The sequence below is a fragment of the Bombus fervidus genome, chromosome 8, assembly GCF_041682495.2.
Source record: "Bombus fervidus isolate BK054 chromosome 8, iyBomFerv1, whole genome shotgun sequence".
Lineage (NCBI taxonomy): Eukaryota > Metazoa > Arthropoda > Insecta > Hymenoptera > Apidae > Bombus > Bombus fervidus.
The window spans coordinates 6,101,722-6,129,197 of NC_091524.1; the positions used below are offsets into that span (position 1 = coordinate 6,101,722).

The 27,476-nt window shown below is 35.5% G+C and overlaps 2 protein-coding genes across 3 annotated transcripts in view; one reads left to right on the forward strand and one right to left on the reverse strand.

Moving 5' to 3' along the window:
- On the reverse strand, positions 1-26,578 carry LOC139990372 (uncharacterized). Of its 2 annotated transcripts, XM_072009594.1 has the most exons (3): positions 26,425-26,578; positions 4,175-5,375; positions 2,431-4,090 (listed from the first exon to the last, which is right to left on the reverse strand). In XM_072009594.1, exons 1-3 carry the CDS (start codon positions 26,440-26,442, stop codon positions 3,690-3,692), a joined length of 1,620 nt encoding a protein of 539 aa, XP_071865695.1. In that variant the 5' UTR covers positions 26,443-26,578; the 3' UTR covers positions 2,431-3,689. The 2 variants fall into 2 exon arrangements, with proteins under 2 accessions (XP_071865694.1, XP_071865695.1); XM_072009593.1 differs by having other exon boundaries at positions 1-5,375.
- Positions 1-27,476, forward strand: part of LOC139990369 (uncharacterized) — a 174,894-nt gene that overhangs the window by 3,140 nt on the left and 144,278 nt on the right. The window lies entirely within an intron of this gene.

The following is a 27,476-nucleotide window of genomic DNA, read 5'->3' on the forward strand; positions in this document are numbered from 1 at the left end:
GTTTATCATACTTACGATTTCTTGTAGTACTTTTACTTTCGTTCCTATGTCTGTTTAGCACGTGAAACTTAACTGTTAATCGCTACACAGGTATTCAAAGAAAAAAAGAAATAAAAAGACAATGATTTTTTCGTTACGATACATTTTTCTTTCGATCACGTTTACAAATATAAAAACAACTATAAACGTACGTGGGGCGTGTTCCCTACCGATCTAGTAGTACTGAATCGGATAAATCACTAAGTAGCCGCTAGGTATATTAATGCTAACGAGAAAAAGTATTTACAATGTGAATAAGGAAGTGCATATTGACACTTCTGCACGGTACCACCAACAAGAAAAAGCTAGAAGTACACCGTTATGTTACGTAATTATGCTAGATCTGTGTTCATTTTCCTGAAACGCCCTACCCTTACAGCCTATCGATGTACGTTACGAAGACTAACACATTTCATTTGTCTTATGAAAAAGAATACGTTTGATATTAATGTGACTCACAGCATCATATTTTTTGCGGCAAGAGAAGCACATTTCTACATTTTGCTACGAAAAGAAGGAATCGTATTATATTATTCACTAGGAAAACTAATGCGATTAAAAAAAAAGGTAGCATATTTTTCTTGTAGCGATAAAAAGTCATTTGCCACAAAAACTAACACATTTAGTTAACAATACAGTGTATTAGTTTTTCTTGGGAAAATCTAAATATGCTACTATTTGTAACAAAAGATGAAATGTGCTGTTTTTCTTGGATGCTATGTTACTTTTAGTAAGACAAGTGAAATATGCTATTCTTTTGTAACGCACACCGCTATTTCCTGCTCGAGTACCCAACTATAAAATCCGCTTCCTCCGTTTTTACTTACTCTTTGTTCAAGCTTACCGCTAATAAATAGATACGATAAATATAACGAACTTGACAATCGTCGACCTGGCGTCGCGTACCGGAGAAAGTAATTCGTAAAAGCGCCAAGTGTTACCAATATATGCATCGAGTTGAACCTTTCGATGCGTGTGAAACGTTTTCACGTGATCCACGCCAATCCACGCCTCTCGATATACGATCGCACCACGTGTTTCCACGGGCATACGTGCGCATAGCTTTCCACGGAATCAAGTCGTAGGACGCGTTAGATTTGAATCGATTCTCACACTTACGACAGGGAATGCAAATAGAAAGTTCGTTCAGTCCGAGTAGAATGTCTCTGCGCGGCGAACCACGCCAATGAAAGTATGCTACAGTTCTCCATAGAAGGAACCGGATTAATCTCTCAGTCCGGGCACGCTTGCAAAATTTGCCATAACCATTGCAAAATGATGATTTTGTTCCTGATATGTAGCTCGTAATCAATTTGAATTCCGATAGTTTAGGAATTGAATGCCGCTAACTGCAGGTGCTGACGGAAATAGTATGATGAACAGGGTGAAAGTCGGACGAGAATTTGGAATTTTATAGAAACGCGGATAGAACACTAACGTTATACGTAATCTTCGAATGGGCCTGCGGATGTTTATGCAAATTCGTATCTTTATGAATAGAACGTAAATGTAGGTACAGAAAGATTTGTCTTATGTTTTAAATATTATACTTTTATATATTTTGTATAATTTGGTATATTATATACATTCTGTATAGTTTTGCATACTAAAGTCTTTCGTAAATGCATAAATATCCGTAGCTTAATTAAAAGTATTAAGTTAACACTGGTTTTTCAAACGTAGTCAATTTTAGTCAAATTAGTTTGTACTACAGTAGAACTTCACTTATTTAATTGACCGAACGCTTGACTGAAACTACTTATTTCAAGACGAACTCTTATTATACGAATTCCATTTACATACGATCAACAGCTTGGAGTTATTTTCCCAGTTGTAATTCTGATATGCATTTGAAATTAGTATTACACATATCGATAAATATTCTCTCTCTACTTTGATCGATCCTTAACTGAAAACATTTTCAAAGTAGCAAAATTTTAGGTTTGTTTTAAATTCTCACATTCTACGTGACACATAGTGATTCCAAACTTTTGTTCGTTGTGTAAATAAATTACCCTATTTTGACAAGTTCGTACTATATCAGGGAATTTCAGTTCAAATAAAATATTTCTACTGTAATAAATTTTCATAAATTAATATCTCAGGTACATACATCAAATGCCAATTCGATTGATATCGAAAATATAAAAAGAAAAAAAAAAAACAATTTTTTCCTCTGATATAAATAATGACACGTGATCAATAAATCGCGGTTTGGTTTGATTTTGTAATTAATTCATCGTCGACTTTTTACGCATTTCCTATGAGTCATTTCCCTGGGAAACGCTGTCTCTAAGTGATTAAACTTAGCGCCGTTATTACGACAGCAAATGTTTATCCGGTTCGATCATACGGATCGGTGTTCTGTAATGAAATCAGCGAGTACGTAGGTCGGAATTCTATTCAAAATGATCGTGTGCACACGATGAATAATTCTGGTCACGACGTCTGGAATCTGTGCGGTGTAGCATGTTACCGTACGAATTGACGCGGCACGGCGCGGCGGCGAGAAATTACTATGGTAATGTGTTTAGTGTGCGTGAGTATTGCGTCAGGTCATTGACTTTCACTCTCTAAAGATAGTCGTTCTAGACTACGAAAAAGTGCTTCCGATGCTGATCTCGAAATTGGTTTGATATCTTTGCAGAAATTTTGCTATTGGAATAACAAATTATCGTTAAATTGATATTTACTATCGACGTTATATGTAATGTTAGTTATTATCTGCTTGGGTTGTTAGAATTCGCAACATTATGAAATAAACAAGTTTTGAGTAACCAGAATTGGGAAATTCGTATTTTAACGAAAGTGAAGTTTTGTGCAAGTTAGAACGAGAGTAAAATTGTAAGATCTCCGTGTACGGAATGTTAGAAAGTTATATGTTAATTTTGAATACTAGTTCTATCACAGATTGAGTCTCAGGGTAATGTCGTTGTTCAGTGAAGTACCTTGGTCGATATCGTCAATGTTGTGCGTTTATGCAAAAATTCTGTTATTTCGCCGTGATTATTTCATAGTCAATTTAGCAAAATTTAGTATACATACATTATATAATTGCAATTACTGTGTTAGAAATAAATAAATAATGTTTCCAAATTTCGTTACATTTTGAACGCCGTAAAGCATTAATATAAATTATTTAAAAGAATGATTAATTCTCTTGTTAGCTATGAATATTAGTAAATATTCAATATACTCAATCATTCTTAAACATTAAAAAAACCTAAAATTATACAATGTATGCACCAAATATTATAGCAAAAGATTTCAGTGAAAGTTAATAAACCATCAAGGTCGTAATAAGGAAAGAAATTTCCACAACTCGACTAGTAATAAAAAGTAAAACACGACGCAAGTAATAATTTCTACACACAACCTACAATATCCTACGCATAAAAACAAACCAGATTATTCGACTAATTGCTATGTCGTAAAAAATGTCGTGATTGCCCCTCGATAACCTTGAACGAAACATTGGGTATCGTGCACGATCGATTAAATCCCGGATACGCACACGCCAGGCCCACTGACAGCACCATCTCGTTATTAAAGTGCCGCGGGTGGTCCGAACACGTAATCGGATAGTATAAAAAGTTGAGAATGGGTACCCTATAAAGAATTTAAAAAAAAGACTCGCAGGCTAGATGGAATCAGTAACGAGAGGCCCGAAGATAGTGATCGATCTGACCTACGGAGAGAGGTGCACTGGCAGCGCTGGAGGACCTCGCAGGAGCGACGTAGTAGAACGACTGGGGTTGCGACTGAGACTCGAGCAGCTGAAGCCTATGCGACTGAGCGGATTGTTGCTGTTGTTGTTGTTGTTGCTGCTGTTGTTGACGTCTTTGCTGTTGAGCGTACAGCTGTTGTGACTGTTGCAGCAGTTGGGCTTGTTGCTTCCTGTACAGCACTTCCTGGGGTTGGCTGATAGCTGCTGCGGGGGCGGATTGAGCCGACTGGGTTGCCGGTTGCTTATAAAGCGGGGACTGACGCTGGGGCTGCTGGGGCTGAAGCTGCTGCAGCTGCTGGAGTCCAAGGTAGGACTGGGGCTGGGCTACGAACGGTTGGAGTTTGTGACTTAGGGTGAAGTCACCCACGGTTTGGGGTAGCGTTTGATAAAGTTGGGTATTGTACTGACCGGTAGCGGGATCGTAAACGAGCTCCGACTGGTAGATGGGGTCGGCGGCGGAGGCGGTGATCGGCGATTGACCGGCTAATTTTACTTTCGATGGTTGGGGCGATGGTTGAACGGGCTTAGGGCTGGCTACGCCGACGGTGTTCACGTAACGCTCGAGCTCGGCGGCAAAGTCAAGGTGAGATGTGCTAGATGCGGTTGTGCTGCGCAGATTGGGCGATACAGTGACAGCCGAGGGACGGGTGTATGCTAATGCTGGACGCTCGGTGCTACTAGGGGACACATATTGGGCAGCAACTTGTGCAACGTGGGGTCGGGGAGTGATTGCGACCGATTGCGGCTTTGGGTGACGGACGACTGGGCGGCGAGTCGTTGTTTCGAGGGTTTGATACGCTGTCGATGATACTGTAGGCTGGGCACGGAGAATGGGCGAAGCTGTGCTCTGATATTGGGTCGTCGAGGAAGCTAATCTGTAGAGAGCAGGACTGGCCGTGGGCGATGGCTCGTAAAGAGCTGTCGATGGCGTGACTTGAAGGTAGGTCGGTTGTTGAGCCGTTCTATAAGCATTTGGTCTTAACTGCGATGGCTTAACGAGGTCTTCATCGCCCAACTCTTGACTAGCATCGTCGTCTAATTGATATTGCGTTTGAAAGATCGTCGTGGGTGCTCGCGTGGTAGGTTGTTGATATGCTGGTCTCGATGATACTGGTCTTGGTATTGGTCTCACGGATGGATAGTTAGCTGGTCCAGAGATATCGTCTTCTTCTTGCTTGTCGGCAAGATCGTCTTCGTCATCCTTTGGTGCATTTGGATCGCAAGGATTGCCGGATACGTAGGTGAACTCTCTTTTATTACCATCAGGATCGATGTAACCGTATTTACCGCGCACTACGCAATCGGTTCCACGAGTTTCCTCCTTGAACGAACCATCGGCTGCCTCGTAGCCGAAAGTGAAAGATCCGTCGTCGTTGACCTTGTTGTAATTGCGAATGGTCTGGACTGGTGGTGGCTTGGATGAGTGCAGAGCGTCCTTCGAACGTGGCGAAGGAAGGGCACGAGTACGTGGTTGGTAGACTGCTGGGTTGTAATCGTCTTCAGCCGCCTGACTGTCGTCTTCTTCGTAATAAACTTGTGGTTCTGCAATACGAGGCCGGATCTCCACTCGCTTTGCTTCTATTAGCAGCAGAAGGCATAATGGGATTACCTGGAAATCCAAATTACATTAGTTAATGTAATCACTATGTATACTGTCTCGTTTATAATAACTTTAAAGTAACAATAACTGAACTACAATAACTTATAAGGTATATAAAATTCTTTTAACGTGCAAAAGATATTGACGAATCGAATTCCTTGCGTAACGTCGCAAAGAAAGTTTTGAAGAATTTTCAACATTATTTCAAACCCCAAAAAATGCACGAAGCAAGAAGGTATAGATCGACGTTCAGTTATTATGCAAACTATACTGCAGGCAAACATAATTTTAAATTTCTTTTAAACTTCTTAATACAATTTTGGTAAAGAAACTAAGATATTCAAACAGGTATGTCACATGTTATAATTTAATATTATTACAACAGTCTTAGAGCTCAGGATATCATTAACATCTCTTTTTATCAGAAATGATTGCAAACCACTTATAAATCAAACTTCTTTCTGCCACGAATCTCACTTAGGTGTTTTCATTTTACTAACGCATACAAATCTTCGCTTGATCATAATTTTTCTAATTACCATTAAAACAGCGCACGTAATACCATACTCATTCGTTATAAGCAACACGCTATCAGTCTATTAATATAATCGTCTCTATTCCAGTCTGCAATTACTCTAATAGATACGCGTTACGAAAAGACGTTTCTAAGTAGTATAAGACGACAAGTAGAAAGGGACGTTATACGGCAGACAGACCGCTAGAAGCAAATGCAGGATTTGATCGCGGTAGAGGAGGAAAACTTTTATCACGTCACGCGAGTCGTAATCAAAATTTTTGGATTAGAATGTCGGCAGACCAGGCCGTTATTCTAGTTTCCAAGCATGAAACCGGATCTGCATCGGGGTACGGTTTATAGTCAATAGGAAGCAGAAGATGGCGAAGAGAGAGTGAGTTTCGCGGATCGGTGAACTCGAGTACGCGCGAATGGTATGTGCAGCAAAATTCCTTATCGCTCGCTCGAACCAGCCCGACGTTACCGAACCATTTGCCATGTGCCAAGCAGCCCAGGAAGAAAAGTATTATGGCGAGCTCCATGCGATGTTATGGTATACGGAATTATCATTCGTCCATGCGATTTGCCGTATTATGAGGTGGAATATACAGAAACGTTGCTTTATTATGGAAAGTAGTGGAATCGTTCGCGGACGTTGGAATTTCATATGCTGACCGTTGTCACTGGAAAATTCTCTTCACTCCCTTTTAGTTTCCTTCATTGCTGGACGGTTTAAAATGGAAATGTTTCATGGATGTCTATTTTTACTGATTCTTTGCGTGTATTTTATTATAAATTGTCAACGTTGATATTTAAGCCTTCGTAGTATTCTTAAAATTTCATTTTGTTCATCTTAATTCTGTTTAATATTCTAGACTCTTAAAAATTCAGAAAACATTTCTAATTTGTTGTTCAAGAGATTTTTAACTTTATCATAGCGTAGCTGGAAAGAGATTCGAACAAGCTATTAAATATATCTGGTACTATAAATTTTATATTTTAAATTTCATCATATATAATATAGTTAATGATGTTTATTTCTTGTAAGAAGTTGAAAGTATGTACCTTTTTCATATTTGATAGCAGAAATGCGAAAAATCGTAACGATGTAGAAGTAATCATTTTCGAAATGGTTGATTCTGAATTCTTCTTCATTATATTATACTATCAAAGAATTTTATTACATGCAATAAAGATAGTTTGAAGATTATAGATCACTAGAAGATAGTTCACTAATGCCCAAATTAGGTGCAATACCTTTTGTGTAACTTTTATACGATGAACGTACGTGTGACATGTAATGGATTTCTATATATCTTCTGCAAAAGCCTATTATGTTCGTACATTAAGGTCAATTTCTTTGACATACTCAATTGTGCGGAAACATCGTGTCCATAATGATATAGAAACAGCGATAGTAGATTTGGGTCGATGCGACTGGTAGGAAACAGATTCGACAGAATTTCAGGCGTTTCTGCTCGTGAGAAATCACTTTCTTGTAAAATATGGAAAGCTTTGATTTATTGCACACGTTGTCTTGCATTCGCAATGCAGTAATTCAGGAAAGCAGATAGCGATTCGTAAAACACGTTGTCAGAGGCAGGTTGAAAGATGGAAACGTGGGCAAAGATATCCACAAAGACAATAGATTTAAAACTATAAACGAACAATCACGCATTCTGTGGACACAGTGCAATAAAGATATGAATAAGATTACAATTAATGCGATTATCCAGAAAAAGGTATACGTATTCATATTTATTTTACCACAAGGTATTTTAAAACACTTAAAACTTGTATCGCATGAATGGTTTCTAAAAGCAATGACCAGTATATTGGTATTAATAATTTCAGACATTTCTGTAACAGGTGTGTGGTAACTGGACGATTATGAATACCTAAATCAACAACTAGTTTTCTTGAATAAAAACAGGAAAGGTTTGGAGCAAAGTGATTGTATTACTTTACAAGTCTTTAAAATACGCGTTTAACATTTTCCCATGCACATTCGTAATATTGCAATTAAAATACCAGAACGAGAAACATATTTCAAACAATAAAAACTCTGCAATCGCGTTATTGCGATGCTGAAGAAGTAATAAAATAAGAAAGCCTTGAAACGTTGTGTCAAACGATTTCTACGATACAAAATACTTGTTTGAAAGAATTTGGAACGCTGACGAAACACAAAACGACCAGGATAAATTGCTAATCCCCTCGAGGGAAACTAATAATAATCTCGATTCTCTTCCCGTCACGTTTCTGCATTCTCATTTCCATGTCGTCCACCGATACGTGGTTCGGTTTCCTTGTAATACTTTTCACCCGTAACTGATTCATCATCGAGAGAATTTTCCTATTATGAGGAGGATTTCCCATGCGCGTTGAGCTGACCGTACGTCCTTACGACAAGACGTGGTCCCGACTTCCGGTAGAAGCAGTCGGTGGGAACCGCCCCAGCTCATACGTGTTACGTAATTTCTACTACTCGGTTGACCCGAATACGGGGCGAGGCAGGATTATAGCAGCGCAGCGTGGTTACCGTGAGAGATTCAGATTCAGAGCGTCGTAACTCGCCTCTGTTTCGCTACACCATCGCTTCTGGATCTCCTTGAACCGAACCGAGAGCAAATGCTCGCACAAAACAGCCGCACCACGCCTCGCGACGACCCACAGGAAATGCTCGATACACCACTGTCACTTTTAAACGCTCGTTCGTTTGTACACAAAATGCGCCTAACCTACGGCGATTTTCGCGACATTCTCTTTTAGATGCTATAGCAGCGGACTTCGCCTCACAACGGATGGTGTATTAATTAAATTGTATCCGCCAAGGAAGGTTATCATTTTGTCAGATATATTTCATTCTTGATCGATTGGCTGTCATGGATATCATGGTTCCAGTTATTCTGCCGATCCGAAATAAAAGATAATGATATATATATATAATGATATATATACTAAAAATGCACATAAAGCAGTTAATGGATCAAGTAGATCTTAAGGTATACTAGAAGTCATCTCAAAAAGCATGGTTTGAGAAAATCGTTTAAACGATCTTCTCGCGTTTTTCAAACAGACATAACATCAATACAAATAATTTTTTAAGTTTAGATATAGGGTTTTGTATTTCTAAAATCGTATTTCTTTTTAAATACGGGAAATGAAGGTGCCTTCTTAATTTGTATTTTTCAATGATAAGATTACTCCTAAAGATGATTTGTGAAAAGGAGTTTCATCTAAACTGTTGATTAATGAATAAGCTTCAAGTTGAAGAGTTATAAAAATTAGTGCTTTGATCTTGGAATACGATTGGATATAAAATACTTTGATTTCTTTTTGAATTCTTCCTTTTCTTCAGAAAATTACGAAAGATAACATTCAAGTGCCTGTAATATCCCCTTTTTCATAGCTTTTCAAACTAAGCATCGATTGAATAATATTAGTAGAAAAACTGACCAACCATCATTTCGACAGGAAACCACAAACTTTTTACACGCGGCATTTTGTAAACGCTATACTTGTTTGCATTACCATCATGTCTCTCCTTGTTATGATAATTACACTCTGTTTGCTTGAACTCAATTCTTACGTTGAAACCGCTGCACGATCATCTACAGGAAGTGTTGTTTCAACTATCACTTTCAATGGTTATATAGACTTCACAACGCCAGTAACTAGAATTTCTATCGTTATTAATTATCGTATCAAATCCAACGTCTTTTCTTTCTTCTTGTTTTATCCTTTCTGTCACAGCGGTATATAATTTTCTCTTTAAAAGTAATTTCCCACTAAAATGCATTTATATTGTTATTTATTATTTTCTGCGAACGTTAATCATACAACAGTCATCTATATACAATGTAGCTAAATTTTGAACGACCATAATCGAAACGACATATTAAATTAAGAAACCAACATTAACTATTGATGTATATTTTATGTATGATTATGTTTTATTGAACATAGAGCACGGATTTCTAATATGTACGTGTTCTGCGTATTAAGTTTCCATTGCGTAGAAACGTATCAGCGTATAAAATTACGCGATGCCTTGTTTTGGCATGTTGCGGTATGTAGAACCGGTGTAGAACCGACATAAGAGAAAATTCTTGCATAAAAACGCGTTACACGCCTTCGTGGAGCTCATAGAAAGTGATGCCGGTTTAATTATCTCCTTTGATATTTATGCATACCAGGAAGGTTACGTTTTTCAGATAACACACTCGAAAGAAAGCTGTTTCTTTGTTAACTTGAACGTTTGCTATTTTATCTTGTTTCGTGACGCTACAAGATATTAATTACGTTTGCACGAAGGCAACCAGGCAATTTGCTTAACAATCTAGCGATATTTATTGCGCTATTCCGTATTGTAGTTACTCTTACGCATGTTGTACATTCTAATGCAGAGTTAGGTAACTTCGTTGAGTAATTTTGTAGTTCAAATAAAATTAAGTTTGCAAGTAGTATTTTGTAGTAAAATCATTATAGTTTTATCAAACACTTCATTATTTTTCGTCATCATTATTTCAACATTCTACATTTCTTCTTTAATATCTTCTTCTTCAAGCAAATATCAGATAATATCATCATGTAATCTTTAATACTTTTACATTTTCAAAACAATTCTCCATCATAATCTGATATTCTAATATCACATTATCTACAAAATTTTCAATCGATCTCGTTCTCATTCTCCTCTCAAACTTTCAAATTCCATCGAGCTACGAGTCCACGTTATTTCCTTTTTTAACTCCAGCATCGCACAAAACAAAATATAGAGGACAAAACAGAGTGAAGTTCAAGCAAATCGAACGACACAGATCCTTTCTTCGGATCAACGAAATCGTACTATTTTCACTTTCCTGCAGTTAAGGTTCAGAACACACAACCACAAAATTATTGCAGCATGAAATTACTGGAACCTTGTCCGTTCGAACGTGACCTAGTAAAATTTTATTATCGAATATCGGCGATTTAAACAAACTAACAAGAATAGAGACAGTGAAACATCGGACATTTCTCGAAACATTTGAACAAGATGGAATTGCGTGTCGACAAAGACAATGACGACGACGACGACAACATCGATATCGATGACTCGGTGATCGGCGGTGATCCAGCGACCGAAGGAATATTCGAGACGCAGTTGGCACACAATTCGTCCTTGAGACAGGGAGGTACGTCGTTACGGGACTTTCGAACGATACGGTATGCACCATGCTCTCTTGGGCGTGCGCCGATTAATTTCCAGTCGACCCGTGATAAAATGCGGTTATTCTTTCCTTGCGTTCATAAATCCTGCGAACGTACTCCCCACCAAATCAAATCCATCCAGTCGATGTACACGTGTGATAAATCGTGTCTTTCGCAAGATTGAGTCAGGGAGAAAATCGAAGGTTACCTTCGACTGATCTGATGAAGCTCTGCTTGGTCACGGACCTGGTTATGGAGCAAAGAGACTTTTATGTAACGCAGAATTTGCGGTTGCATGATAATTTTGTGGCAATGGTATTTAAGGATATTTTGATTTGGACGGTGCATATATCGTGGGTAAATGTGTGTGTGTGTCGCGTGTGTGAAAGGTCATGTGTGAGAGAAAAAGTTGAATACAAAAGATAAGCTTGGAAGAGCGATGGTGATGTGTAAATTAAAATTTCTCAATAACGATGTTGAAACAAACATAAATTTAGGAATTTAAGGTGAAATTAAGATATGAAATAGTACGTTAACGTGATAAATAGTGTTTCGATTCTATTAAAATGACAGAAAGCTATTCGTTATCTTTTTCAGACCTATGCTTTCTTTTACAACAGTAAATTCTGCTTTATGCTGACTGTTTCTTAACAAGCTAGCCTGCTAGAAAATAGCACACAGTATATTATGAAATAAAAATATATTTGTAGCAAGATATAAAAAAAATGTTATACAAATTATTAAAATCCAAGAGTAATGATAATAATAATCTAAAATTATTCTTGAATTAATTTGTATTAATTTATATCAAGATACCAAGCGTATTTCATTTCATTTATAATAAAATATCTAAATTATTATTAGAAGTTTTCAATAATTTAATAATACATTCGATGATATACGTGTATGTTACTATAAGAAAAGATTTATGTGCTTATCTTTTCATGGTTTGATTGAAATTTCCGTCCTATGTACTATTTTTGAACAAATATATATGAAACACATAAGCAAGTTTTATTAAAAGTTGATACAATGCATTTCACTTTTCCTTCGTCAAAGACTATAATTTCCCACGATCATTTTCCTCTTGTAGGATAGTTAATTACAGTTACTATCACAAGTAGACTAACGCGAATTAAATTTTCTCGCTGTAATTTGTCGGAAGGCGGCGATTATATTGTAAAAGGATCTATACTTTTCAAAGAATCAATTTAGAACTACCTACTCTTAGGAAACACTTATTGTTGCGATTTCTCGCTCCACTAAATGTAGAATGTTTTCTGCATTAAAAAAGAAAATCTTATATGTCTAACATAGGCCTAATAAATGATACATACAAAGATCGTGAAGCTAAACCTTAAAGTTTTTGATAATTAGTCCATTTAGTTCTTTGAGGTGAATCTTTTTTAGTTAAATATAGCAATATACTAGTTCTACTGAATATAACACTCAAATTTAAAAAAAGACAGAAATATGCGAAGCTGAAATCTGAAAGTATGGAATCATTTACTAAATCGTATTTATGTATATTGAATCGCCTGCTAATTGTATCACTAATTAGGAATGAATGTTGCAGATATTAATTGTAACAGCCATGCATCGTAATAAATCAAATTTATAACTTGCTAATTCCATACAAAATTATAAATATCTACATTTAGATAAAACTCACGTACGATTATCATAAATTTACTATTAAGAAACTTATGGTCAGTACATCATTCAGACAAGATTAATTATCCATTAAAATTACAATCATTTATTGAAATAATGTAGGATAATTAGAAAATTATTCTAATATGTTTCTAATCTTTCTTTTTAATTTTCCTTCAAATCTCTAAATAAAATATTCTCCGCACAAAAAGTTCAAGAAACTTCACAAAATGTCAATATCCTGGAACTAAGCAACTCCATATTGAAACGTTTACGACGAAACAGAAACGATCGAAGCTAGAAAATTAGAGAGAAAGGCTGTTGGAATATGAAGCTAAGTAGCCAAGGGTGACCTAATTTTTCATGATCGTTTTCATTATCGAGTTAATCATCGGTCAGGGCTTGATTAAAGTCACACGAAATCAGGAGAGTTCGATACGTCATCGTTATTATCAAGATTGAAGCTGGTTGTATCTTGTGACCTCGCTCACTGACAGGGTGTACGCTAGTGAATACTAGTGTATAATCTAATGACTCTGTATCTGGTCTGGAAAATCGTGACGCGGAGGCAGGCCTCTATATAATCAGCGCTAGAACATGCCAGTCACATACAGTGAGAGGTACGAACACATTCGGTCGGTCTGGTTGGAGGCAATTGGTCCTGGTCTACCACGCCTTGTCTGAGCCCCCTGGCTCTGGCTTTCCAGAGAAAGGAAGAACAGCATTACCTTCGCGTAAACCTGTCTTATTTTAAAATACTCCTACGAAAGCGAATGTTATAGCCAAGCTACAACGTAGATATCTGTAGTTTGCGGGTTAGCTGTCGTCTCTTAAGATATGAAGATATGAGACAAAATGATGTTAATAGAAGGAAAGATCGTTGCGATCGCTTGGAGGAATGAAATTCTTGGGTTTCGCAATAATTTGAAGGAAATGCCAAGGTTACCATATTCGAAAAAGTGGAAAGGAATCGAGAAAACACGAGAAAACAGAAGAAAACACGAGGTCACATAAGAAAACATGAGAAAACGTAAAATATAAAACGACGTATAATCCGGGTAAATTAATTCAGATATGTTTATAATGTTCCTAAAACGATACTTGCAAAATAGTTTTATTATCTTTTGTGTCTTTTTTAACGTTAAAGAAGAATCTCAAGTGTGAACAAAATGTGAAAATATCCTAATTGGTATGCAAAATTTGTCGTTTCAATTTCATATATACCTTTCAGAAACATCACAAATCTCATTAAAACATTACACATTGTTTGATAAAATAAGAGTAAAATTGGAACATAAATATTCGAGGACCGCAAAAGAATTAAAAATATCTTCGTACGATCCTAATTGAGGTTTCAGGTCTCTGTTCATATTTCTGTCATTTCGCTTGTAATCACGCCCGAAATTAGTATTAATTCAAACTTCTGACTGCGTTTACGATTTCGTTTAATCGTAGTCTGAACAGACAAGGATAAAGTCATGGAAACATTGTGTTTCGATAGTTGAACGACAGTCGTCGAACTACATATATCTCAGCTACTAGGAATTATCTAACATCATCATACAAATGATTTAATTAATTGCATGATGATTTCATTCACTAGTAGTCGACAAGGCATTAGATAGAATGTATTCGCCGGTTGTTTACCACTCGCAATAGAAAACGTCACTCAACGTGTATAGTCTGTCGTCTCAAGTCGGCCGATTTCTAATCGTTGAATGATTCAAAAGTATTTACATTTGCATAGCCAGCGATCTATAAGTGTTCAATGATTATATCTCAATTTGTACGTCACTTTTCCTTCGAAGTAACAAATAATGAAACGTAATACTGTTCTTTTGAAAAAAATGAGAAAAAGTTTGTTGGTTTTAAGAGAAGTTAAATTTGTGTTTCACGTTTTATGAAATTCATCTTACATTTCATGAAAATTCCAAGTTTAATGTTGCTGTCAGAAGTGTTGGTACAGTTAGGGTTCTCTTGATTTCTACCATTGGACGTACAGAAAGAGAAAGAATGTGGTATTGGTTAGATCGATCGGTTCTAAACTTCTCTTTCGAAAGTAAAAGTTAGTTCCTTGAGGAAGGTAGTAGCTGGAAGCAGTGTTCTTATTTACTGCAATCGCTTCAATTTATATTTGTACCACCCGCTTTGCAGCATAAGGCAGAAGATATATTGTTCGAAATATTACATACTTTCTTCTTGTATCATTGTTGTTAAAGTACGCGCCTAGGAATCAAGGGGTGTCCGTATTTCCTTGGAGATTCAAGAACTAAGATCGAGACACATAATCTGATAAGATGATAATCTGATACAAGTACAATGAACTGCCAAATCTCTTCGGTTGAAATATAATTTAATTCTATTTCTGACAGTGGCATGAAGAGTTTTTAGAAATAAATATTTCTATACAAATACAAAATACATTACAGACAAAGGATATTATTTTATTAATTACAAAATAGAAAATAATAGGTCTTGTGTTTTCTTTTTTATGCAGTTATCTCTGCAGCATCGATTGGTCTATGTTTTACTTCATAAAAATATGCTCAGTAGTGTATTGTTTTACGCGTTTATTTATTGAAATTAATAAAGAGAAGAATGATATAAATAAAGTAAGAAGTAATTGCAATGTTTCTATACAATTCTACGATACTTTCCCTTATTAGCACTATTCATTAGTATAGAATACTACTTGTTAGTATTTTAAAAAATGGTACGCTTTCATTTTCGTCTTGAAAAGAGAAAGTATCATTTTTAATTAATATCGAAAATGATATGACTTCGATAAAATTAATTAATTTTAGAATCTCCTAAACAGTATGAACGTAACTAAGGAAATCTTCGAAGAATATTCAGTGAATTAATTAAAGAAAAAGACATTGTTCCATCGTACATCAAACAGAAACGGTAAAATATGGCATAACGTCATTGTGTGATTATAATCTGTGGAGGATGTTACCTTCGCGATTATGATTTCCTGGATCGATAGTATCGTGATAATCTTAGGCATCAATTCTGAAACAACAGGTTGACAATGACGTAGACGGCGGTACCAAGGAATGGTCGCTTTCACGGTGAAGGTAAGCCGTTGCTTTTAGAAAAAAAAAATCTGTTAACCGGTCACATTTTCAGAATTGCATTCTTCGTTATACTGAGTGTCTAACTATACGTAGCATGCAATTCAGTGACTGGCAGTATACGTAATGCGTATCTGATCTGGATCCAACCAGCGGAGCCTTGCTTTTGATTATATTGCGTTTCTAAGGAGGAAGTAGTTAAAATGTCTCGAGCACACTTTCTTCGCCCGTATTTCCGTAGCGGAAGCTGGGCACACGATCGATGATTCGTTTTTAGATTAATCTACTACCTGCTGGTGTGTTCTAATTAGCCGACTGATGTGGTGAATGGTCGCTGGGTTATGTCAGAATCGTGTTAATCGTAATGGAAATTGGTAACGAATGATAGTAGCGTTCGAGGAAAGTGGATAAATTATAAGGTTTATTAATAAGGTAATAACAAGGTAATAAGACGTTTGTGGATATAAATAAATATGGGAAATGTTGGAATTAGAGAAGGAGACAAAGTCTCAACGTTTTTCGTTAAAAGATTCGAAGATTTTAGAATTTGGTTGAATTTTACAGAATCCTCTAGAATTTACAAAATTTGTTAAAATGCATCAAATTTTAATAGACTTTATCAGAATTCGCAGAGATTTACTGAAATTCGTTAGAATTCCACACAATTTGCTGCAATTTGCTAAAGTTTGTTAGAATTCGCTAAAATTTCTCAAATTTCGCTAGAATTTGCCAAAGTTTGTTAAGACATCGTAAAATTTGTAAAAATTCACTGCTATATAAATAATAACTCCATCGTACGTTAATTTGATCCCCTAAGGGAAGTACTCAGTGTTTCTTGTATAGAATCATTTTAGTAAATAGTCACATGCAAAATACGAAATAAATTCAAGAAATTACGTTTATGAATAACATATAGTCCAGGAAAGAAAATGCTCGGCATTACAATGTTTAATAATTATGCCCTGAATCAGTTTTTATTTTAAACGTTTATACACGTTTCCTTGTACGAATATTTATTAATGGTAATAGGATTTCCATATCCTTTTACCTCTCAAAGGAAAATTAATGCGTGAGTGAGCATAGAATTCGACCTTGCTGATCCAGTTTCTTCTCATGTACTTGGAACGCACTGAATCATTGTTAAATAGTCATTATGTTTATGTACGCTAACAGACGATTAAGCAAAATAACGAATAATAATCTCGTAAAGTGTTTTTAAAAAGGAATTCACTACAGTGTTACTTTCTGTGTTGCCTACTTGAAGTGATTAAATCTATCTAATAATGAAAGGAATAAATAACCCGCTGATATAATTGAATAACGGTCTGATGCAACTGCGATGACTATGATGCTGTGTTAGATGCTTAGATGAGTCAAAGGCTATGCTTCAAGGTTTCGTTCTGGTTCTGAGGCATGAATAACATTTATACTTCCGTCTAACATTAATTTCTCTCGAGATGAGAGAAACACTACATTGAGAAACGTTTCAATGTTTGAAATCAATGAATGAAAACTTTCAAGTCTTGACCAATTTAATGCGAATGACTCTTCAGAATATAGTTTCCTACATTTAGTATTACTGAAACAATTCTGCAAAGTAGACAACATTACATTTCTCTTATTAAAATTTCTCCTCGCTCTTTTCCTTTCGCATGATATCTATCATTTTCATATCCCAAAATCTTTACCAAAATTAGAAAAATGTGAGTCGCTTCACCCGATATCATAACAAGCCAAATACGCTTCTTGTTATCGCCAAAATTAGCATGACACTCGTGGTTGTCACACACGAGTTGTTCGGACGTATTCAAACAGCTGCCAAAGAAGTTAAGAAAGAAGCGACAGGTGAATAGGCCGTGCAGATTTCTCAAGATCCGTGCGTCCGACGGCTCTCGTACGGCTGTCTTCGACGCGAAAGAGGATGCAAGATGACACACGTAGTCATCCTGTTTCCCGGCAAAACGTATCCGCCGGAAATAAGGAAGATGTGAAAGGTTTCGCGAACGTTAGTCGAATGCTGCGTACGGCGAATTATTCGCGTCGATGCGAATATTCGAAAGTGCAAAAGAGGCGAACGTTCCCTGGCAGAGAACGAAGGCAGGGCAAAGTAAAATGCGCAGAGAAAAAACGTTTAGACTCTAAATATGGTCTCGAGTGGAACAGTGAGAGTGAACGTGACTCGTTTCGTATGGGCGTTGAGAACGCAGCCATTGGTATGCAACTCTGCTATGCCCTTGTCTTATGAACTGTGTCGTCCACAGAATTACTCTGCCACTCGCTTTTTCCTTCGTTTAACCATTGGAAAGCGAATAGCGTATTGAAAAGCCACGTTGATTAGTTATTGTTAATCATCGTCGTTCTCATTATACTGTTTTAGTATTGTGGACCTTTCACTGGCGCCGTTATACTATATATATTATACAATAGGGAAGCTTTAACGAACGTGATACTCGTTTGATTTGTTTCCCAAGTACGATTTCTGATTTAATTGGAGGCTTAATGGGCAAAATTGAACAATCATGAGATACGTGTGTTAAATTAGGAATACTTGTACTTACAGTGTACTTACTACATAGGATTCATGAGAAGTATATCGTAGGAATTGAGATTCCTTGAGCAGATGATAGGATTTTCTACAGCGTCGTAAACTTGTCACAAATTATTGGATAGATAGTGAAATAACATATATACACTTAGAAATCAAGTTGACAAATTCTATTTGAAACTAAAATAAGAAATGATTATTTAAAATAATTCATTTCATATCGTTATTTTCGATAGTGTTGTTTGAAAATATCGATAATATCGATGCATGTTTTAAATTATTTCAAGTTTGACGAAAGAAATAATCGTGAAACTGATGCAACAAAAAGAAGCAATAGTCTATACTCTCTATAGTATGAAACTGTAAAGAGAAGGGCGGGAACAAAAACCAGACTCTATCTTGGAGATAATTTGAGATAATTTGAGAAAGAAAATAACATGTCATTTGAAATAATATTTCAAATACCTAACGTAATTTCAAATATGCTCAATTTTGTTAAATGTAACGTATTATGTAAAGTATCTAAATGTAAGTATAATTGGGATTAAGGGAGAGATTGAAGAACAGGTTAATTCCTTTCTCATGAGATCTCAGAAAGAAAAGTAAACGTAAGATTGCAACGTACGTTGATAAAAATAAAACAAATGTGAAAATGGAGTAAAACACTGTACGAGTCGCTTGTTTTGTTATTTTTTCACACGGTTGATACACAGGAATGTGAGGAGAAATGTGCTATAATTGGAGAAAAATTCCTATCTAGCATCGATTAAGGAAGCACTGGAAAATTAGATAGCGCCCGTTGCACGGGCACTTTGTATTCGCGCGTTACGAATCAACGAAGCATGACTACGTTTAACCCTTGCCTTGGATACAATTTCACTCTTTCACAGTTTCCCACACTTCATTTTGCATTTCGTTTCTCACATTTCACCACCGGCGAGACGTGTCAAAAATTTCTCGTGAGTCAGTACTCCGGCTTCGATGTCGATTCATTGGTAACTGGCGATGCGTATCTTTATGACAGTAAAAAGGTTTACAGGAGTTTCGATGCCAAAGGAAAGCTTGTATCCTGATTTGAAAGGAGAATGGTGTAAGCTTAATCAGTTTTACGATTCATGATATTGAAAACAGCGGCAAATATCAGAGTTCAGACACGTTTTTACGCGTTTGTTAAAAACATATGATTTGTGAACATCGTGTTACGAAGATGGAATTAAAAACCTATCAAGACCGCAGGAAATCGTAAAAGATTATAACGAATATAACGGTACATCCAGCCCATTAAGGATTAAGCAATGAAGAGTTGTATAAACAGAAGATTATTAAAAAAATGTAAATAGTGTAACTTATCAGGTCGTGATTATTAGATCGTTAAAGATGAAATGATCGAATTTTTCATAAAATTTCCAAGAACAGATCTATAATTACAACGTTAAAACATAGAATTCAATAATATAAATTATTGGAAAAAATTCGTAAATGAAATATTGCATTAACGCGATGTTAGTCCGATGTTAATAACGTTAAATAAACTTTTATTTCACACATTTTCATTATTTCTTTCTTGTTAAGCACACTCAGGTTATCTACTGCGTTCTCTTAATTTAATCGAATTTAATTCTTATCCAAAAAGATAATAATGCTATTTATCGCTCTTTCACGCTTTCGTAATACTATTTTCGAACCACTCATAATTTCATAGCCTAATAAAACACCTCTAACAATTAATAATTTTCGTTCTGATAACCCTCAGCGATTTTTGCAGCCAAATTCGTGAAAGTTTCGGGGGAGTTAGATGTACTTCATTTAACGCCTAATTAAACCACGAGTCTGGTCGAAGTTTTATGGCTAGACGCAAGATTGAGAAAGTTTACGGTTAGACTGTTAATTAAGGGAATTTGTTATCGCCATACGTTTCTTATGAATACATCGTGCCATATATAATGATCCAAAGTTCCTGCGAGCTTCGGTGTGATACTTTTCGAACAGCCGATTCTTCCTGCACTGAAATATTTTCGCTCTCACTTTTTCTTCGGTCTGGCTGTCTAATGAGCCTGTTCCTGCGAAGGCGTACAAAAACGGGAAAGTCTGTGCTAAAATACCGTTTACTGGAAACTGTTACCGTCTCCGTTTCGCGTCACACCGATACACCGGCGCTTGCCATCGTCTTACAGCTTCCCGGCATCCACCAAACTTTCAACATTATTTATTTGTCCTATTTTGTTGAACTTTTAGGTTATTCATCGGCGTTCTTCCCTAATTTAATTAAAAGCCAATGAATTAGCTTGAATCGTGTCTACGAGAGTTGACCGTAGTGTACTCTTTACTTAACCATTTCGAAACTGAAGAAAACTAAAGTTTTATTATTTTCTTTCTACCATTTCTGGCTTTTTTCGTTCAATTTAAGATATTTAGTCATTATTTCATAACAGCTTATATAATTATTATACATACAGCTATTCAAAAGAAAGGCAACAGTTGTAGAACGTGTGATATACATTTTGAAAATTTTCTAGCATTATAATGAGATCTGACTATGATGATTATATTTAAATTCGTACAAATTAAAGATATTTATTATAAGCATATACTTTGCAAAAATCACTAAATATATTTGAATGGTCGACTATTCGTTATATGTAGTAAACCACTATTCATATTGTATACTGACTCTTTAATTAACATTATTTATATACTAGCAATAAATATTTTTTAACTGTTACATACATTTCTGGATTCGTTTGAAATTTTATTAATGTAGAATGCTAAATTTTAACCTTCCACGATAATTGATGAACATCATGCTTTTGATGTTTCGAGATCAATCGTTTGCTAGTATGATCACGATAGCCATGTCACGTTGCAGTCCCAATGCAATTTCAAAAAGTTTCGTATAACACACGTTATATATCCATAAGAATTCTTTTCTGATAAATGTTCGAGTACTGTCATCCACGATCTTGAGAAACGAGCAGATGCTAGATAGGACATCTAACTAAGGACAACAACATAGATAACAAATGTTACTAATCTAATTGTAGAATTTCATTAGATCAATGGTTATTTTCTTCCCTGTTGTGCAACGAGAAAAACGATCGTAAACCGGCTTTTAACAACGACCGATTTGCAGCGGACCAGACGACGCTTTTGCCGGTTGTTCGAAGGAAGAATTCGTGTCGTGAGTCGTAGAGAGCGAGCAGCCAACGCTGATGACTGTTTATATCCGAGGAAAGCAACCGAGATTTACCCCTGTATTTGTACGTATTAGCCTCGCTTTCGCAATTTATCGATGGTCAGTTTCTCCGTCATCGGTTTCTACGGAACCAAATCTAGGTCTTGGTGTGACGAGAGAGACAACAGTGGCTCAAAATCGATGGATGGCTGTTATGACACGCGCGTTTTCTTCGCGAACGATGATGTAGTCTCAGGGCAGTGTTTCGTTCGTGAGTCCTTCGAGCTGACTTTCGTTTCGTTATGTCTTCTTATGTTAATGAGAATCTATAATAAGAATGCTTTCGATGGTGGGCGTGTATAAAGTATGTTAAAAAATGTAGAGATCGATTATTAATTACCGCGAAGTTGTGTAAATTTATGGGAATATTGCGGTGCGATGTAATTGGACGTTTTGTTGAAAATGGGAGCCTAGCTTTTTCAGTGGTTTTTAATTACCTTCCTCTTTCACAAGGAAAAACTGTGTGGTTGTATCGTAAAAAATGTTCTAGAATGTAAATTTCTATTGCGAGTGGCTTTCGTAAAGCGGTGATTATAAAATTGCAGAGGCACATGGGTTTTAAGCGTGAAAAATGTTCTCTGTCACGTGGATTTTATGTATCTTTAGAAATTTCATGGTTCGAACGCTTCGGTAATTATTCTTATTCAACTGGCGCTAAATTTATCAGTTTTGCTAATGATGTATAATAGAACTATACTTCGTATTATTACCGTAGCGATTTAAGGAACTTCTTTGTGGCTAAAGTGAAAATTTTATCCCACCTACTTACTGAACTGATCTACATAAAAAAATCTTTCTTAAATATTTTACACGTGTTTAAAAGAAATTGAAGAAAATTATGCAGAAAGTTCATATTCTTATATTATTTGGTAGAAAGTCACTGGTAGTATTTTATAATCGTGGAATAGAAAACAAGAAGTTTCACTCTTATGGTAACATGCTTCCATGATTTATAGTTATGATTATATGTTCGGTTCGCTAAAGATGCAATAGATGATTAATCTCGAAAATCAGTTCACACGGGATAGCGATCTTTGAAGTTTTAACGAGGTTTATATAATCCCTTAAAGTAGGAATTAAAGCACAAAATGAGTAAAAGTTTAGAATATATGTGTTCCTTCGCGTGATCCATAATAATACTGTACGTATACATATATGGTATTATCGATTTGACGATGATAAAGAATTAAATTTCCCAGAAGCTGAGTAAAAAGAGTGCATGAAATATTTATAACTTGTAACAGCCAGCTTATTTCGATCGCGCACGTCTACTGTTATTTATGATCGGTCAAACTGAGTAAAACAAAAGTGAAAAGCGTATCGATAGGTTTTCACTGTAGAAATCAATCTATTAAACAATAGCGATACTGTAGCTACATTGAAGACAAAAAGCATGGATAGTATATCGTGATCTAAAGTGAATCTGACATTTAAACGATTTGACGTCCTAAATTTTAAAAATCGTTTCACAGAAATCTGTACGATGCTATATATTCGACAATATTTAGTTGTAATTAAGTTTAGTAATATTTAGTTATAATTAATTATATTGCAGACACTCATAAAATGCTAGATTTGATACAAGTACAATATGCAGTGGCAAGCAAATAAATAAGAATATTTTGTTCATAGAATTCGCGTAAAATATATACTTCTTAGTTCTAAATTAGTACTATTACGCTATAAAATTAGGTGTTCGTAAAACTAATGATATTCAAAGAAATCTTGGACAAAGATATATGTAAATCGCACAAATAAAAAGTAATTTTATTTAGATTCTCCCAGATATTTGTACGCAATGGTTTACTTCATAATAATTGTTAGTTCATAACTGTGTGCGTTGTTCCATTTGCTTGTATTATTGTTGGTGAAGTGGTACTTAACGATACTGGTTATATTCACGACAATGAGATTAAATAGTAGTTTAGTAACGAAAAAATTTGTAAAATGACAGGTTCGACGCTAAATTGGTGAAAGTAGCTATAATAAAACTCCACAGACAGCTGATCTTGGATCAGTTAGCCTCTTGTTTTCTTTAATACTGTTTCCAACAACTTCACGTAAGTCGAAAGCGCGTGAAAAAATTAGTATTCCATTTTTGGTAATAAAATAATCTTGTAAACAAATTAATCATAAATCTGGAAATTGTAGCATGAGTAGTTCAAGTTACAATGTTAAGTATTTAAAGTACAACAGCATTTTCTAATAACCTATGATTGTAATACATAGAATTTAGTCAGTAAACAATAAATAAATTTGTCTATAATTAATCAGTTTACGCATAATAAGAACATCTATAAGTATTTAAATAACTATACGATAGTAACATTTCTCCCAACGCAAAAGTAATCGTATATGAAGATCGAATACCAGAAATGAATTTCAAGCAAGAATATTTCTTCTCGTTCGAAGAAACGTTACGGAGGAAAAAAGGTGAAATTGGAAAGTGTTTTTACACTGATTTTTCGTACAATTAATTGTTCGATCGCACAGAAGAAGTTCACGATTGGAAACCAGAGTTGATGGAAGTTCTCACAGGAACGAAGAAAGAAGGAACTCTTCTCTTCCTATATAAGAAAAGTGCTTTCCTTAATTACAATTAATTTTCTATGAATAGTAACGCACGAATGCAAGAAACTTTATAATCTTGTAACATTATCTTTGCTCTGTGTGCACGACGTTCTGTCATATTGGATAAAAAAAGAATGACTAATGAATGATTAAAATCATGTGTAAAAGGTGAAGCGAATATAATCATCATTTTTCTTTCCTTCGCGTCATAGAAATATTAATGAAGTTTTTTGATTTCGAAGGATAGCATGTTCCAACCTATTTAGAGTTGCGAATTCCTTTCAATTGAGTTCATAATTACGTGAAATGACGAGTGATAATAACGTAAGAAACAGTCAGATATAATGAGGGTAATTTCATGAAGTACCTAGGTGAAATTGAAATAGGTGTGAAAAGCGAGGTTTCCTTTGAAGAAAAAATAACCTGCATGTATTATGAGTAAATACATAAGTACGAAGAACATGTACTGGTTTCTGCGGGGGCTTCAATTTATTATTGTTTCGCCAAAGTATATTGTAACATAGATTATTCTCCGGTACATGACTGTCTGCAACCACTGTGAGAAAAGTTCAGGCATTTTTTATTCCATAAAAGTTCTATGAATCTTAATTATTCTGTGAACCGAGAAAGTGTAATATGATAATGATGGAAAACTCAATACGAATTTATAATTCAGGAATATCAAATAATCGATTTAATAATATTCAAACGAATCACTTTTGGTCAACATGTTTATATTTATATTTAAAGAAACAGAATTATTGAGTAATAATTTTTCCAAAATTTGTGAAATTAAAGAAGATATGTAATAAAACGGAATGTAAATAAAACAAAGTAAAAGGTTAAAAGAAAGTAATTAAAAGCGATGTTACAAATAATACATAGGAATTTCTCAACAAAATCGTACGTTCACGTGGTAATATATCCATCGGCAATGATCAGTTTCGTATCAGATGGCAATTAATCTTCTTCCTTTCAGTACACGCCAATTTTGAGAAGAGTAATCGTAATATCGCAATCACTTGTTCTCTAATGCATTGATCACTCAACGGTACTCCTTACATGGGGGCGAAAGTCTGTCGAAAGTATTCGAAGCACATTCTGTTGCGTAACTTTTGACAGAAACTAACACTACAAATTTAGAGCAAACACGACGACGGCATTGAAATCAGTGGCCAACGTAACAGTACCAGAGGTTACGTTTTAAGAATGTGACTAAACTAATTATTTTTCAAAATACACACACGTTGCACACACTTGATTGTGATTTCTTCTACTATTTCTAGAGACCTTGAAATTTTTCACTGTTAGTTGTACTATGATGATCACAAATACAAAAATTGTTAAAAATTATACAAACATAAGAGGAAATTCATTATATTTGTACACTACACAAAACGATTATAATTGTTAAAAATACATGAACAGATTCTGAAGCAAACCAAATCACCTACCTGCGGTCAAAACAATTAAAAAATTACGATTATACACCTTTTATACGAATGCAAAAGATATCAGCTTCTAGGTCTCTACATGGACTAGATAGAAACGACCATTAACTATCTAAAAGAGACAGGACCTTTTTGCAAAATCCAGTTGAAAGAACAAATTTACAAAAGCCAATTAAGCCAAAATCGTCTGTAATGACTCAGAAATTGGTGTAACGTGGAACTCAAATTGACAGAAAACTCTATCTAAACAATTGTATCTCTTGAATATTATCTTCAGAACAAATCATGTTAACCGTATTCTTCAGGAATACATCCCCTTTAACCCATCTATAATACACATCCTTTCAAATGATAGATTGGAAAGTAGCTAATTTTATTATATTATGCAACCTTCACACCACTGTTCACTCTACCTAATATTCCTTAGAATTGGTAGCCATTTATCGAGAAATAGCTAACGATACGAAGTTTCAATGAACACATTCAATGCAGATCCCAGGACAAAAAAGAAAATGAAATTATTTTAAGAAACATCAGGAAGAAGTTTAGTCATACGCAAGTTAAATACAAACAATTTCATTCATATCCTACGTCTGTTTCACCGTAAGAAAAGACCAACCAGCTACCTTGATCAACGCGCAAGGTATGTACCAGCAATGTGTCACACGCCCAGTTGATCAAGTCGACGTACACTGTCAATGAAACACCACTGGGACACGTATCGAGCCAGTATATCGGAGGCAACCCCGTGTCAAAGCTCGCGGTAGTAAGAGATGAAGAGATAGCAGAGAAACTATGTAAGTCGTTGTATGTACATACCAAAGATATAATCCTCATGGTGCACACGTCGCAAACGAGGAGGGTACAAGTAGTCGAGGAACGATCCTACGAGAGTTTCACTGAGAGAGTGCAGTCGTATAGTACGGAGCTCGGTCCTTTATAACCTATACGAACGGTTTTGCTTATAGTGGGGGTTTGCGCGGCTAGTAACCGCGTCCTCTTGGACAACGGCGTGAAACAGCCGCAAATTAGATTCTCCAGAGGCCGGGCAACGGCATGGCCATTGCCAAACCACAACGCCACGGGGCCTGACATTGCCAAATTGTATGGGAGTACGTGAACGTAACGTTGCATTATGTGAACGTGCGTGGACACGCGCGGGCGCGAAACGCGTCCGCCTCGGCAAAATATAGGTCGTGCGAGCAAGTCGCGCCGATCGAGAAGAGTGTTTTATAAACGCGAATCGATAATGATCTTCTGTGTTTGCCGGGAAGTATGCTTTCATGTAGGCCGCTTTTTCAGTTATAGCTAACCCGGTGATTTTTTTTATAAGCTACAGCACTTGGGTGACAAGACGATTAATAGCGTAACGTTATCTTGTTAAGCTTATATTATTTGCAAATGATATGCTTATCCTGTGTCAGCAATTACATGTTTTTAATGATTAGGCGCATCTAAGTAAATATCTCGTTGCGTAAGTATTACACACAATTAAAGTATTAATAAAAGTCCTGATTGATAAGAAATCTAACAAGCAAGTTTTTAAATGTACACTTTGGTTACAAGTTAATTATCAACTATATGAAAAATTATTGAAAAATGAGTAATAGTATCTGATTAATTAAAAAAAAATAAATTGTGTTCTAATAATATTTCTCATAATTCGAGCAAATTTCTGTTTTGCATATATCCTAAGAATATGTCGTGTTTTATAATAGTACTTATACTTTTAAAATCAGAATGTATCAATATTGATAATATAATTTTAATATCAAAGTATATGCGTATTTCTTATTTTATAATATATATATATATTTCTAAGAAATTCCGGCATATTACGAAACTTATGTCACAAATCGCTTGAAATGTTA